This window comes from Ascidiella aspersa, chromosome 7 (genome assembly GCF_963924565.1).
Source record: "Ascidiella aspersa chromosome 7, kaAscAspe10.2, whole genome shotgun sequence".
NCBI lineage: Eukaryota > Metazoa > Chordata > Ascidiacea > Phlebobranchia > Ascidiidae > Ascidiella > Ascidiella aspersa.
In genome coordinates this window covers 28,114,610-28,129,020 of record NC_139453.1, presented here as the reverse complement: position 1 = coordinate 28,129,020, position 14,411 = coordinate 28,114,610, and the positions used below count along the sequence as shown (strand labels likewise).

Genomic DNA, 14,411 nt, shown 5'->3' with positions numbered 1-14,411 from the left:
TATTATAATCTACCACAATATTAATAGGCAGGGCATTTACTAACCGTCATTATGTATTGTTTTGGTCATACAAAGGGTCAGCTATTTTAAAACGAAGTCATATTATTCTGTTAAGCTTGTGTTCCGTTATAGTGTGTTACAACGCCATGCATTTACACACAATAAGGGCGAAGAGTTAACGATAAATTTGCGAACACAATTAACTACCTATAAAGCCTGCGGTGTTTATTTATAGTCTGTGTGGTGATTTATTGCACAAGAAGGTTTAACTGCGTCAACGCATTAACTTTTACAAATAAATTACTCGGTAATTGACTTAACATTTCAACCCTCAAGAAAAAAAATTATATGACGTGGCAGAAAAACGATTAAACTTTAATTACCCAGAAAACCAACCATAATTTTAAGTATGCACTGGATTTGACGCGCTTTTTGTCTTTACAGTGGTATGATTGGATTATTCTGCTAAAGTTTTAAAAGTTTTTTTTATTAAAAAAGTTGTTTAATTTGATCTTCATTGAGATATTCTTTCTTCAGTATACTAGTTGATCAAAATATTACCCAGAAAACCAACCGTAACCTAATGCACTGTTATTACCGCGATTTCTATCTTTACAGTGCTATGATTGGATTGATCTGCTAAAATTTTCAACGTTTTTAATCGAAAAATTTGTTTAATTTGATCTGCATTGAGACATTCTTTGGTCGCTTAACCCGTTGATCAAAAATGGAGGCCGAATCGATAAAGCGGAACGACGCGTCGGTGAAACGCATGGAGGAGATGTACTGGAAAGCTTTTGTGGAGTTTGTGTCGCCGCAAAAAAAGGCCGAAACCTTTCAAGAAAAGCAAAAACAGCGGCTTCAAAGCGACGAAAAAGAGCGAAAACGAAGTTTCGAGTACATGGAACTTTCAGACGAAAATCCAGCAATTGAAACAGACGCTGACAGTAAAAACAGCCCTTTAAAAGAACAGTACTCTGACTCACAAAAAACAATCGATTTTAAACCAGTTTCTGGCTACCTGAGCCCGCCCCGATGCCACGCCTTCGTCGATGCCGACTATGACGCAATAAAGCCAGGTATTATGACGTCATCTGGCCCAAACCGAAGCGGCAACAATAACAACGTCGAGACACTGAAAACGATCCGTGAGGCTCCTGAAGAGGAAAATAATGAAGAGGATATTTTCGAGCGGAATGACTCAAGGCATCCAGCAGCTTCGGAAACGTGGTAAGTTGTTCGCAGAATGTGATATTATTTATGACGTCACAAAATTTCGCGAAAAAGCTAAAAGCAATTCGAACGTGCCAGCTGTTCGTTCGTCACTTTATTTGTTAGATTAAACCTTTCACAGAACGACAAAATAATTCTACAATGCTCCGCGGGCCACGAGCATGTGGCCTACGGGCCGGCTTTGGACCACCCTGATACATTTTCGTAAAATAAATACTAAAGACTGTTGTTGTTCGTTAAAACTAAACAGATTAGGCCATTAAGGGACACCCCCCCCCACACCCCCCCCACCCCCCTGCCCCAAAACAAATACCAAAAAGTTTAATACATCATCTTACTCCACATATAAGCTCATCTTTTCAGCGGGCATTTAATGACGTCATGTTTAGAAGAAAGTTTTGTGGCACCCCAAGTTTTTCACACCTGTGAACACCTGTGTAAAACAAAAGCGGGCGTTTATGGGTGTCATACTACTCATTGTGGAAGACAGGCCAGAATTATAGTTTTTAAATTAGACAATAACCACACACAACTGTAGACCTTTTAATTAGCATGTTTATTTTTTCAAATTACACGTCAACAGGTCACAAAATTCTCGTGATTGGAGCCTTATTTAAGAGCTCATTACAATCCTTAAATAAACCTCCCTTTGTTTCGAGCTTATTTAAACTTGGCCTTGCCCAAATTCGCGCATAAATCGCTTCCGATTTGCACGTGACGTACATCACGTAACGCACGTACGTGATCTGTGTTCTGGTTTGAACCCGAGTTTGGCAACAAGGAGTTTTCTTAAATGTTCAACCAGTCTTTGTAGATAGCCCTAAATAGGTTATTCAGGTGGCACTATATAAAGACAAATTAAATCCAATTCTCGACAAGCTTTGACCTGATGAAGCACGGTTGTGCGAAAGCTTGTCAAGGTTTCAACACAATTTGTCTTTATATATAAAGTGGCACCTGATACTTTTCCGCTTTTTAAAAAAGGTTTTTTCTAACTTACGATTTTTTTGTGGTCAAATTACTTATAAATACTACATTTATATTTTTAGAGATATATTTGTTTTTACCTTAAAGACAGTTTTAACTTGTAATTTTAAATTAAAGTTGTACTGCAAGTTCTGCAACTAATGTAACTATTAAAATTTGAAGTTCGTTTTGTATTTATTTACTATATAAGTGATTTACATATTTTTTAATTTTCCTATTAAAATTGGAGACCATTAATTTATATTGCAATTATAGTAGTGTAAATTGCGAATTCATTTTCTAATCAATAAAATTGAAAACCATTTTGTGTTTATTTACTTAAAACTACATATAAAGTTGTTTTCTACTTTATTTCCCTTAATTAAATTGAACTCCATTTTGTGTCCGAAGGCGTGGTGAAGGTCGTTTGTTATCGTTATCATCTGATGAAGGTCAAGATTCGAGTGACGATGACGGGCGACGATCGAGCCAAACAATCTCATCGACAAAAGGTAATATTTCCTGCCGACTTCTCTTGTTTACGTCAATGTCAAAACTCGGGAATTTGAACTTCCAGTTTGAACCTATTAATAGTGGTCGAGTAGCCAATTGAATTGAATTGACTTGATTGGAGCAATTGTGTGGCGTATATCGTGCCACAAATACATGTACGATTGATAATAATTCTCAAGCAATTTGTATCATATCTTCAGGAGTCAAATTCTAGAAAGTTCGTAACAAAAAGTAAAATTTTAGAAACGTTTTTTGGTGAGCTTCGTGATTCTGAACGTATTTTCGAAATCGAAGTTTTATTGATATAAGCTATGAATTTGTAATTTACCCACAGCATTCTTAAAATTTGATAAGTAATCTTGTTTAGAACCAGTCCTAATAAATCTAACAATGCAAAACCACTGCAGTCGGTGACCCAACCAAATCAAACGGCCATTTTGAGTCGCGCCCCATAGATTGAGGGACATTTATTTAAACCAACATGTGCCTTTGTGGATATGTTAGACGTCACCATGCTTCTCGCCTTTTACTCGCGTTTGTGCTTTTACTTGTAATTTAAGTATTTTTATTTCTACTTTGACCTGATGAAGCACGGTTGTGCGAAAGCTTGTCAAGATTTCAATACAATCTGTTTTACATAGTGCTACCTATTTCTCTGAATTAAACCAGATTACAGCGAGTATATAAAAATCAAATCTTTTCACGTGTGATGTTTCTTGCAAAAAAGGTGAATCCCCTTCGTCGCCGCCCGATTGCAGCTGGAGCGACATCGTCGAGCACAACAACAATCTACGCTCTATGACGTCAGAAACGGATCACGAGCTCTTCGACGACAGGTTGGTGACGTCACCATGACGTAATTGGGTTTTGGGGGTTTTGGTTTGTTTATTGTGCGCATGCGCTTTAAACAGCTCGAAACTCCATAGGGTAACGTTGAGAGCAAAATACTCCAAAATAACGGGTTTAATCGAATTCTCGTAATGTATTTAAAAAATAAAAAAAGAGCAACATTCATTTTTAGTTCAGTTTTCTTTTCCGGTATTTTCGACAATAAAACAAAAATTTTACTCCCTAACTCTCTTTTGATGTTAAAAAAGCATAAAGAATTATTTGGTACTTTCAAAATGTTATACTGGGGCTTCCATATACCTACTACGTCTAATTCTATTTTATTTGTATATTTTTAACGACAAGGTACGTTCGTATTATTACCTTTTGCTTATTACACAAGAAACAACGTACAGCAAACTTAGTAAACCCAAAAAGCGATGGAATTTATCAAACGTTATTTGTTTAACTGTCCCGATTTTCTAATTGCTCGAAAAACGTTGCTATTGGCATAAGCGAAAACTAAATTTAACCTGTTGTGTGCCGATATCACGAATTTGCCAACTCACACATCACACTATACGTCGACATTTAGGAAATCTTTGCGTTCAATCAAGATTCGAACCGCATTAAACTCTAGGAAAAATGCTTTGTCACTTTGTTTTTATGTTAAATTGCTTGTAAATTCGCGAAACGTATCTGTACGACAAACGTACCAACTTGTACCTATACTTCATCACATGACGCGTTTAGATTTTTGAAAGCGCATGACCCGGGTAGCTTTTTTTGTGATATAACTATTCTTTATGAGGTCATTTTATTTGTTTTTCAGTTGTATTTTTCCTCGAATTTCGCCTTTTTCCTTGTTTGTTAATTCGTGACATCCATGCCCGAAATTAACTGTCCGGGCAATGGAATTGACAAACAAATTCAAAACTTGGCAAAAATGTCTCTTATTTCCTGTGAGTTCTTGCTTATTTCGGAAAAAGCTTGTAAAGTAGTTGCTTATGTCTCAACATTTGGGCGATTAGAGGGTAGACTTGGTAAAAATTTATAATTGGTTGTGATTTTTATGGGTTGAGCTTTTTAATAGAAAACAAAATATAAAAAAAAGCATTTTTCAGCATTACAACGTAAATATAGGTGATGTGAGACAAAAAAAAGAAGAACAAAAACTTGCTAAAAAGTAAAATTGTTGTTAATTGGTTTTACTGCCTATTTGAAAAATTATGTTGCTTTTTGACCTAACATTAACGTTATAGAAAGCATCTTTTTTCTAATTAAACAATGTTTTTGTGCTTTATTAACTAAAAACAAAGAACAATTTACATTTTACGAGACCTAGCATTAAGGTAATCAGCATATCAATATAGAAATATATAACCGAAAACCTGTTAATTTACTGATTGTGCTTTTTGAAAATAAAAAAGGCAAGTTGAATCTAAACAAAAAGCTGCGAAATAATAAAATAATTTTCTGAAAATCGCGTCTGTTGCTGACTTTAATAAAATAATTCGGCCAAAATGTTAACTTTTTGACAAAAATAAGAGCTGAATCAGTTGGCCTCATTAACCTCGTTATTTAAAAAACTTTGCGACATTCGGATTGGGGAATGTATTTCCAACGAATGAACATATTTGATTTACAAGCGCTTCAGATCAATTTTTTTCCGCATTTGGTCGTTTTGGGGTGTTTTAGCACCTAATTTGTCGTCAACCGAACAATCGGGAGTCATCAAGCAAGCCTAACACTTTGTGTGCAGCGCGATTTCGTCATTTTTACAATTGGCGGTAAAATGACGTACTTGTATTGCGTGTGTAGGGTACCGACGCGCAGTTACAGGTAAAAACAGCGGAAATATGTGATGCGTTGGTGATTTCACACCGCACTTATGAATGAACCTAACACAAAACAAGTGTGATTAGTCAAAGCTTTTTTTTTCTTTTAAAATAATTATTTACTTTTAAAAAATTCATTCCAATTTTTTAATTTTTACACCAAAATTTCAATTACACTTTGACCCCCTTAAAATCCCCCTTGAAAAGGAGTCCATCAGACCCCAGTTTAAGAACCCTCTGATTTGAACGTTTATAAACCCAAAAGTTGACCTGCCTAAATTGAAGTTAGGAAATATTAAAAAATCCACAATTGATTTAACCCTTTGAATTTAATAAAGACAAATACTATTAACTGCATTTTGTATAGTAATATCGGCCACCATGATGAACTAAAAAAAAATGACTCCAATCGAACCACAAAGTTTGGCGGATTTAACGGCCTAAAATAGAAATGTTCGTGTAAAAAAATGTAAAAAAATTTACCACAATGTTAAAAAATTAATGTAAAAAAACAACGTTTGAATGTCTAATGTAAAAAAATTCACCACAAAAAACAACGTTTAAATGTAGTGTACTTTTAACACGTGTTTCGCTGTATTAAAGTGCGATAAAAACACCATGTTCGATTACAGCAAACTTTTTAATATTGCGCCATGTTCCAAAACGTTTCAAAAGTCACATGCCGTTATACGCATTTCACAACTTGTCCAAATAGTTTTTTCTATCTGAAAATAAAGAATTCGTACCTGTTTTACCTCGTCGCATTATAATGGCGAAACAGCACAATACAGCAGACGTGTGAAATTCACGTAACGAACATCAATTGTAATTAAAGCGCACACTAAAATGAAATGATACACGTGTCGTTTCGCATTATGCGTGGACATTTGTCAAACGAACAGAACCATTGTGACCTGTTTTGTCCAACTCTATTATGTTTTAAAAACTGTATTTCAAACCAGGATTATACAACGTTTTTAACCGTCGCAAACCACCATCTGAATGTAAAGTATAGCCCACGGTTACACGTTGTTGATTTTTTGACTGTCCTTGTGATTTACAACAAATTGACTATTATTTTAGCGGCGTGCTTATTTTGTTATACCCAGGGGCAGTGTTTTTTTTTAAGGTGTTTTGGGGGACCTTTTTTTTTTTTTTTTTGTGATAGAAAACGTGGACCAGGATCAGTATTAAGAAACTTGTTGTTTTAAGCGCAAATGTGAAACTGAAATGAGTCTAAATACGTTCAAGGGGAAGGCGTTAAATTTTTTTTTTTTCTGATAGTCTCTGAATATTTTTTCGCATTTTGCAAATACCCCTGGTTTAGTTACCCCTGCCCGAAGCAAATATTTGAGAGCCGCCCCCTGGTAACTATAAACTATTAACCGAGCATACGATTTAGCAACGTTTCAAACAATTAATGGTGCATTAATATTAATAATCCCATATTTTTCCCTTCAGTACCGACTTCGTGCAATTTGTTCCCACCCTGTCGGCCATTGCTGAAGAAGACGAAGTGAACTGCTCAATACGGACGCTAGATGGCGTACCGGCGCACCACAGCTCGGCTTACGAACTTGACGAACCAATCATGTCAAAGTAAGTTGTACAACTATTTGGAAAAAGCAGCCAATTTTGTATGAATTATGCATTTTTTTGGCACCTGTGTTGCTTTTAGGTTTTTATTTCATCTGCCGACAGTCCGAATCTATAGAAAAGTTGAGTTTTCTTGATTGAGTTTTTATTTGTCGTGTTTTTTCACACATTATATATATATATAGATAAAGATATAACAATGTGTGCAATCTTTTTGACTCGAATTTTTTTTAAATGCTGCAAAACGTTTGTCGCCTTTTTTGTTAACAAAAATCTAAAGTTAACTATTATATATTTTATAGAATTAACCATTAATGAAACAAAGTAATCTAAATCCATTTAATATATGTCTTTTTTTCTAAATAACAAAAAATTAACTCTCTTCAAGTTTAAAAACCAACAAAAATGCTGAAATTGGGCATTTGTCTAAACTTTAAAGCTATTTTCCCGAACCGTCGTATAAATACAAATCAACATTAATAACGATATTTCTAAATGCTCTAGAAGTTTAACCCTCTCGCTTCTTTCAGTGATTCTGGTTGCATTGGGAGATTTCAAGACGACGCCTTATCCTCACACTCATTCGGCAGCTCGCTGCGTAAGTCCAGCACAATCGAGAACCTAAGCATGGATGAGTGTGAAGACGCAGAACAATGGCAGCAGGTGAGAAATAGCACATTCACTTGTTCGCGTTTATTACATTCCTTCAAAAAGACCAGTGTTGTAAACAAGCCATTTTGAAATGACCCAAGTCCCAGTCAAGTCATCGGTAAAATAACTTCCAAGTCAACTCTTTTTGAATGAATAACAAGTCAAGTCCCAGTCCAAGTGATCCGTTGCGCAAGTCAAGTCATAATTAGAGCAAGTCAATTTCAAGTTTCAACCCAAGTCATTTGCCCAAAAGACTTCAGTCAAGTCGAGTCATTTTGCCCAAAAGTCAATTTACAAACAGTGACTTCAAGTCAATGACTCAAGTCATTACAACACTGTAAAAGGCAGCTATTGTTTTGTTTTTTGTCAAACCTAGCCTCATGTTACGTCATAAAAAGATATTTTTTTTAATTACTGTTTTTTTTTAATTAATGTTTCTTTTCAATTTAAACAAAGTAAATACTCAGCCTTTTACAAGAGTAAAATTACATTCTGTTTAATGGGTAACTACAATTGCCGAGTACATCGACCATCTATTGTTTACCAAGTTTGAAGAACGAGAACCAACTGCCTCTTGTTACGTCACAAGAGTAGATTGCGTTTTTTTTTTTCTATTTAAAACAAGGAAGTTTAAAAACAATTTACCTTGGGAAACTTTGAAAAAAATGGGTGTTTTATTTAAAATTTTCAACACTTAATCCATGATTTATATGCAGACAACTCTTATTTTTGGTATCGTAAAAAGTCGCAAAATTGTTCGGCGATAGTGAGTTCTGATCACTTTTGTTATTGAAAAATTTTTAGGGACTAAATATTTAGGGTGTGCTCTACCAAAAAAGTGCCTAATTTGTATGTCTTTTATGATGTATATGCGTAAATTCAAAACTCTACAATAAATTATTTAAGAGTAAACCTTAATTTGTATTACTTTGCTAGCCAATGCTTACAAAGTTAGCTAATTTCTGTACCTAAATCACACAAACCTATATACCATTGAAAAGTTTACTACGCTCTATAAATACACATTGCTAGCCAATGCTTTCAATATGTTTTACCTTTCGTTCACAAACCCAATCTTTAAACCTCTGGAATCTTCAGAATCCCAACGATTCCCACTCGGAGGAGCGAAATGCTCCTGGATGCTCTCGCCAACTCCGGGAGCAGCTGGAGGAAAGAGAGTTGGTAGACACAGAGTAAGTGGAGCTTTTAAATGTAACTATATGGCCTTTGTTAAGGGCTTTGATATTAATATGCGCCATGAAAACCATGAAAATGGATTGTTTGCTAGTTTGCAGAAAACTATAAGTAATCAACTTTTTAAAAGCGTCGACTGATTCCATCTTTGATTAGCTATTAATTTTCGTTGAAAAGTGTTTGAATTTATTTCTGTTATTTTATGAAAATGTGTGACAACCCCAAATTATAATGGTTTGAGGTTGTGGTAAGACGTAAAAAGAATATCAAAGCCCATGCAGAAGTAGGTATCATTTGTAATCAGTGCCTTCTCACTATGTTGAAAATGCATATACAGTTATTCGAAACGTTTGAAATGATACCTACTTCTGTATGGGCTTTGATATTGTTATTACGTCTTAAATACACACAATTATGTAAAATTGTGAGATGACATCCTTTAGTAATTCTCAAAACCGTGTCCTCGGAAATTTTGTAAGTTTGGAAAGTAACACTTTCTTGTTCTTTTCCCTGATTAAATAAAATTCCCTGTTAAATCCATTTTGTAATATACGATAAACCCAGTTTTAAAGCGAAATTATCTGATACTGTTTGTTTTTTTAACTACTCGCTGAATACTTAACGATCGAGTATGTTTTCCGCAGTTTGTCGAATCACGGGAGTCTGACCGACTCTGCTTACTCGTCCCACGAAAAACTCAACTTCATGCATCGAAGCACACCAGATCTGATCAGCACGGATAGGTGAGTAGAATACTCGAATACTCGGTAGCTCTACTCTCGAATCTTTGCAAATGACCGTATTTATCTAATTCTAATGGCAATAATTAAGTGACATCTGATTACTCTACTCTCTAACTTGAAAGTTGCTAACCACATAACACTACTTTTTAGTATTTGACTATGTAATTCGTACTATTCTTTTTTAACTTGTCTGCTCGTTTATATACAGAGTACTTTGGCTGAACTTGAAATCCAACGGCTTTTAAAGTGTACTCGTTATGAAATTCACTAGCATCTGAACAGTGGTCCCCAACTAAATATTACCAAACCTTATTTAAAATGCTCTATTTCAGTTCGGAGGATTTGGAATATTGTCCGGTCAGTTACGCTGACTCTTCACTAAAGAGAAAACGAAAACGCTGGCCAACATTCGGTGTTGGTGACTCCAGGGACAGTTTAAACGTAAGTTGGGCAAGTGACAACAGCTAAAGTCCTTGTAACATAATAATATATCAATTTATATTAGTCAGTGTTTCTCAACCTTTTTAGCAGAGACCCTAATACTAAGCTTTAGGTGTAACATCAAAGCTTTCAAGAGTAATAGCATGAAGAACAGTTTAAACGTAAGTTGGGCAAGTGACAACTGCTCAAGTAGCTTGTAACATAATAATATATCAATAGATGTAAATTAGTGTTTCTCTTTCAGCGCCGACCCTAATGCTAAGCGTTAGGTATAACAGCAAAGATTTGGCAATCCAATTATCTTAACTGAATTTTTTTTTTGTTAGTTAACACAGGGGTCGGCAACCTTTTTGCACTGCGGACCGGTTTAAAGCTATAATTTTGTCGCGGACCGGCCTTAAAAAAACAACAAATGTTCAGGAAAGGAAATTTATTACAACTTTCAATGCGAACTTTATGCTTGTTTTGCCGCAAAGAAGTGCTCCCACCTAGGAATTAATAAATTAACGGAAACCCGCGGGCGGCATCCGGCCAGCCAAGCAATTTAATTTAACCCCGAAAAAAATAAAACTTTTAGACCTTAACGTTTTTTTCTTAAACCACACGTGAAAAGTTTAGGATAGACATCCGTACATGGCTTGCCAGAATGGCTTTTTTGACAACAAAAATCTTTTTTTAACGTGGTTGATGTCAGAAAAATCATTAGGCTTTTTGGCTTTTTTGTCATTTTTATAAAGTCTAAAACTAATTAATATACATACGTTTTTTAGAAACCTTTCCTGCCTAAATATCAAAATAATAAATTATTTTATTATGGGACAAAGTTTATGAACATAGTTTGCATGAAATTCTATTGCACTTTAAGGTGAGCACGCTTAAAATTAAAACACGTGATATTTTAGCCCATTTTTCGATATATTGTAAGTACTAGAAGTTAGATTTTGTAATAAAAATCTGCAATATGGATGTTGTGAACGTTCTATGTAACTCATATGGCCACAACACACTAGTTGTTTTGAACCTCACGAGAGATTGATACTATAATTGAGATTTTTTTATCATACCAATCAACCATGGAGTAGTAGGCAATATTGAAGTAGGCAATATTGAAGTAGGCAATATTGAACCATTTCCAATGAATCTTACAATGTGAACTTCTTCGGCCGGCGACTCAAATCAGACTAGGACACAATTTTGGGTCGCGACCATTGGTTAAGAAACACTGATGTAAATGAATAACAGTCGAGGTTTCTGGAAAAATGGTGCAATCAGGACAAAGTTAAATTAACCTGCTGTGAAATTTCTAATAAAGACATCGGTCTTGGCGGGACTGTCGCTTTACCAACTGAGCTACACAGACTCAGAGAGGAGCGAGTCGAGAAGCAACCATTCACCAATGCTTGCTTAACACTGTTTGTAAAACTAGCCTGTGGTGGGGTTTCAACTTACAGATTTGGCCATATCTGGATAGTCGCTTTATCAACTGAGTTACGTAGAATAAGTTGGTAGCATGTCGACACACAACCTTGTCACCATTGATTACTACATTCTGATCGTAAAACAACCTGTAGTGAGGTTCGAACTCACGACCTCGGCCATCCGGGACGGTCGCTCCACCAACTGACTTACGTAATTTGTAGCACGACAACACATAAAACTTATATACAACAAATGTTATTTGAATTGTTCAATTGATAAAACAATAAAATTACACTGTGTTTATTTGTAATTCACAGAAAATCTCTGGCTCCACCTCGCGGTTCGGTAGTTTCCGCAGAAAGCTGAGTCGAAGGCTGAGCAAGCGGGAGAAGAAAAACAAGAACAACATCGACAACTGCGAGGTAAATATAGCTTAAGTTTAACATTTGTATAAAAAAGGAAGTTTTACTAAAATTATATAAAGCGCCGACCCTTTCCACCGACAGACGAGTTTAATATTTTGAAATTTTTCAAAAAGTCCCCAAAAAATTAAGAAATTAAAGATCTTTGCTATTAAAACATTACATTTATAATTGCTCACATTTTACCATATTGTGAAAAAAACTATACCATTTTGGGTTACAATTTTACCAAAAAAAATTAATTTTTTTAGCGTCCTTCCTCTCTCCCCCGCCAGACGAGTTTCAGGAGGACGATTATGAGAGTCTTCCGCAACATGCGAAGCACAGATCATCCATCAACTCCCCCTGAAAACCCAAGACCCCGCTCCTGGTCGCTACCAAACCGGAACGAGCACACCACCGCCATCGTCATGGCAACCGACGACAGCGATGTCGTCATCAGCGAGCTCGCCATCATCTGAGCGCGTTACGTCACTGTGTGTTTTGGTGACGCCATAATGTTGGACGAAGGAGGGACCCCTAGTGGTGGTATGACAACTGAGAACAGGATTCCTCTGGTTGTGACGTCGTTTGGGTGACGATTAAATGACGTCACGAATTGTGGGGCGCGATGATTTTGCTGTGACGTCAGTGACGGCGTTCTGCCAAGTGATGGCGTAGCAGTAAGATTACTGGAACTTCTAAGTGGAGATGTCTCTTTTTTTGATTTTTTGATTAAACAAATATGTGAAAAAGTAAAAAAAAATGGTAAGACATACAAAGCTTATGTTGCCCAGTTTAGAGTTTAATAAATGTTAGTTTGGTTTAGGATTGGTGGTTACCACTCTAGTACCTGATGTTTTTTCAAAGTGTTCCTTCAACTTGTTTTGTTCTTAAAAACAATGCTTACTATCTATTACTCCCAAAGGACAGTTTAATGTCCTAGTATCAGACAAGTGAAAAATCGGGCATCTGGCAAGATCGGACATCTTCACTTTTCGGTTTTCGTAAAAACTGGCTTTTTGAAACAGAACCAAACCGCTGATCAACATGAAATAAATATAGGTCGTTTCTGAGAACTTTTTTCGTCAAAATTTTACATTCAAGATACGGTTGGAAACACATTTGGAAGTAACAACAATCTACTCGGAAAAATGACGGGGACAAATATATTGCGAAGATCGTATTTATTGCGCAGCCTGCAGTATGCATTGTATCGTTACGTCATTCTGTGTGTTTTTTTGGTCACAGATTTTATATATTTTTCTATTTGTCCGCTGTAAAGTCGTACGACCTGTTTTTGCGAGGCGTTTGTACGTAGCATATTGTGTATACTGAGAAATCCACTGTTTTTAATCTTTTGCTTAATAAAGCCTATATCCCTATAATTTAACTATAGGTAAACTGGAGGAATTGGTTATTGGGCAAATTGCCTGAATTATTAATTACTTTTAAGGGGCTAAACACTTTCAAATGAGCCGAAGCACAGCATTATTAGTTGGCTATTAAACCGGAGGTCGTGAGTTCGAACCTCACTACAGGCTAGTTGTTTTTCTAGCCTACCCAACTTGCATCATTGATCGACAGATTCGGTGAGTCTACAATGGCTTTCGGTGTATTGACTATTAAATAAACAAATCAATAATGATGTTTTGTCAGCCTGATACGCCCAAGTTTGTTTTTCGTTGTTTTATTGAAATCGCGCGACATTCTGTAAAAACAATAATATCGTAATATTTTGACGCCGTTTTATTGTTTGTAACGTATTAATATATCTGCAGCGCATTTTTCCTTTTTGGCCCTTACAGCTGCCGTTCATGTAGCAAAACCGTGGTAATTTTGAGCATATCTTCGCAACATCCAAACCAATGTGGTCGCTATATTTTCATAACGCAGGTCTCCGCCCCGAGCAGTGTATACTTCTCTCTTGTTTTTTTGTTGTTTTCTGATTCTTATTTTAAATAAAATTTACACAAAGTGTTAGGTGCGTGATTTATTCTGTACTTTGATTGCTAAGAAGCGATTGAAGTTAACGTAGTCCAAACTTACATAATCAGTAGGCATGTCCGATAGAATCGGATCGTTACCGATACCCCATTCAAAGTAGTATTAACGGAACTGAAATTTCCGGAACGGAGTGCCATGTACGCCGTATCATTGAAAAAGGATGGCCATGCCCACAAAGAAAATGTAGTTTTTTGCCTATGTACGCATTAAACACACGCATATGCATTTTTTGCTTATCTAGAGTAGGTTATAGAATGTCTTCAGTCCATTTTGATTCTATTGTTTTAGCTCAAGGGAGTCGTGCGACCCTTAGTAAGCTGTTACCAATAGGTCTGCTAGAAGCATTACAGCAAATCAGTCGATAAATAGTTTTATTACAAGCAAATCTTTGTTGCAAAGCAAAACGTCCCGGGCCTAAGGTCGCTTAAATAAAAGGTTTTACCAATTTTGATCAATTAAACGCATTTATTTTCGCTCTTCGCGCGATTAAGCTACATTTTGCGCATAGAAAAATAGGTGTTTTTTATTTTTTATCTTATTTTATGACAAGTAGCACTGTTGCCACATTGTGTTTAATTCAA

General features: G+C 35.8%; 1 protein-coding gene across 1 annotated transcript; it reads left to right on the top strand.

Moving 5' to 3' along the window:
* The first annotated feature begins 631 nt into the window (after positions 1-631).
* LOC146138790 (uncharacterized) lies at positions 632-13,796 on the top strand. The gene is made up of 10 exons (XM_083394685.1): positions 632-1,230; positions 2,611-2,711; positions 3,440-3,548; positions 6,840-6,977; positions 7,505-7,637; positions 8,724-8,818; positions 9,464-9,562; positions 9,895-10,003; positions 11,740-11,844; positions 12,096-13,796. The coding sequence occupies exons 1-10, from the start codon at positions 728-730 to the stop codon at positions 12,303-12,305; spliced, it is 1,602 nt and encodes a 533-aa protein (XP_083250811.1). The 5' UTR covers positions 632-727; the 3' UTR covers positions 12,306-13,796.
* Positions 13,797-14,411: the final 615 nt, after the last annotated feature.

Bases quoted from the DNA above. Each gene is read 5' to 3' on its own strand.
- LOC146138790 (XM_083394685.1), top strand. From the start codon at position 728: ATGGAGGCCGAATCGATAAAGCGGAACGACGCGTCGGTGAAACGCATG. The intron at 3,549-6,839 runs GTTGGTGACGTC...TTTTCCCTTCAG, and splicing joins CACGAGCTCTTCGACGACAG to TACCGACTTCGTGCAATTTG. The intron at 8,819-9,463 runs GTAAGTGGAGCT...TGTTTTCCGCAG, and splicing joins AGAGAGTTGGTAGACACAGA to TTTGTCGAATCACGGGAGTC.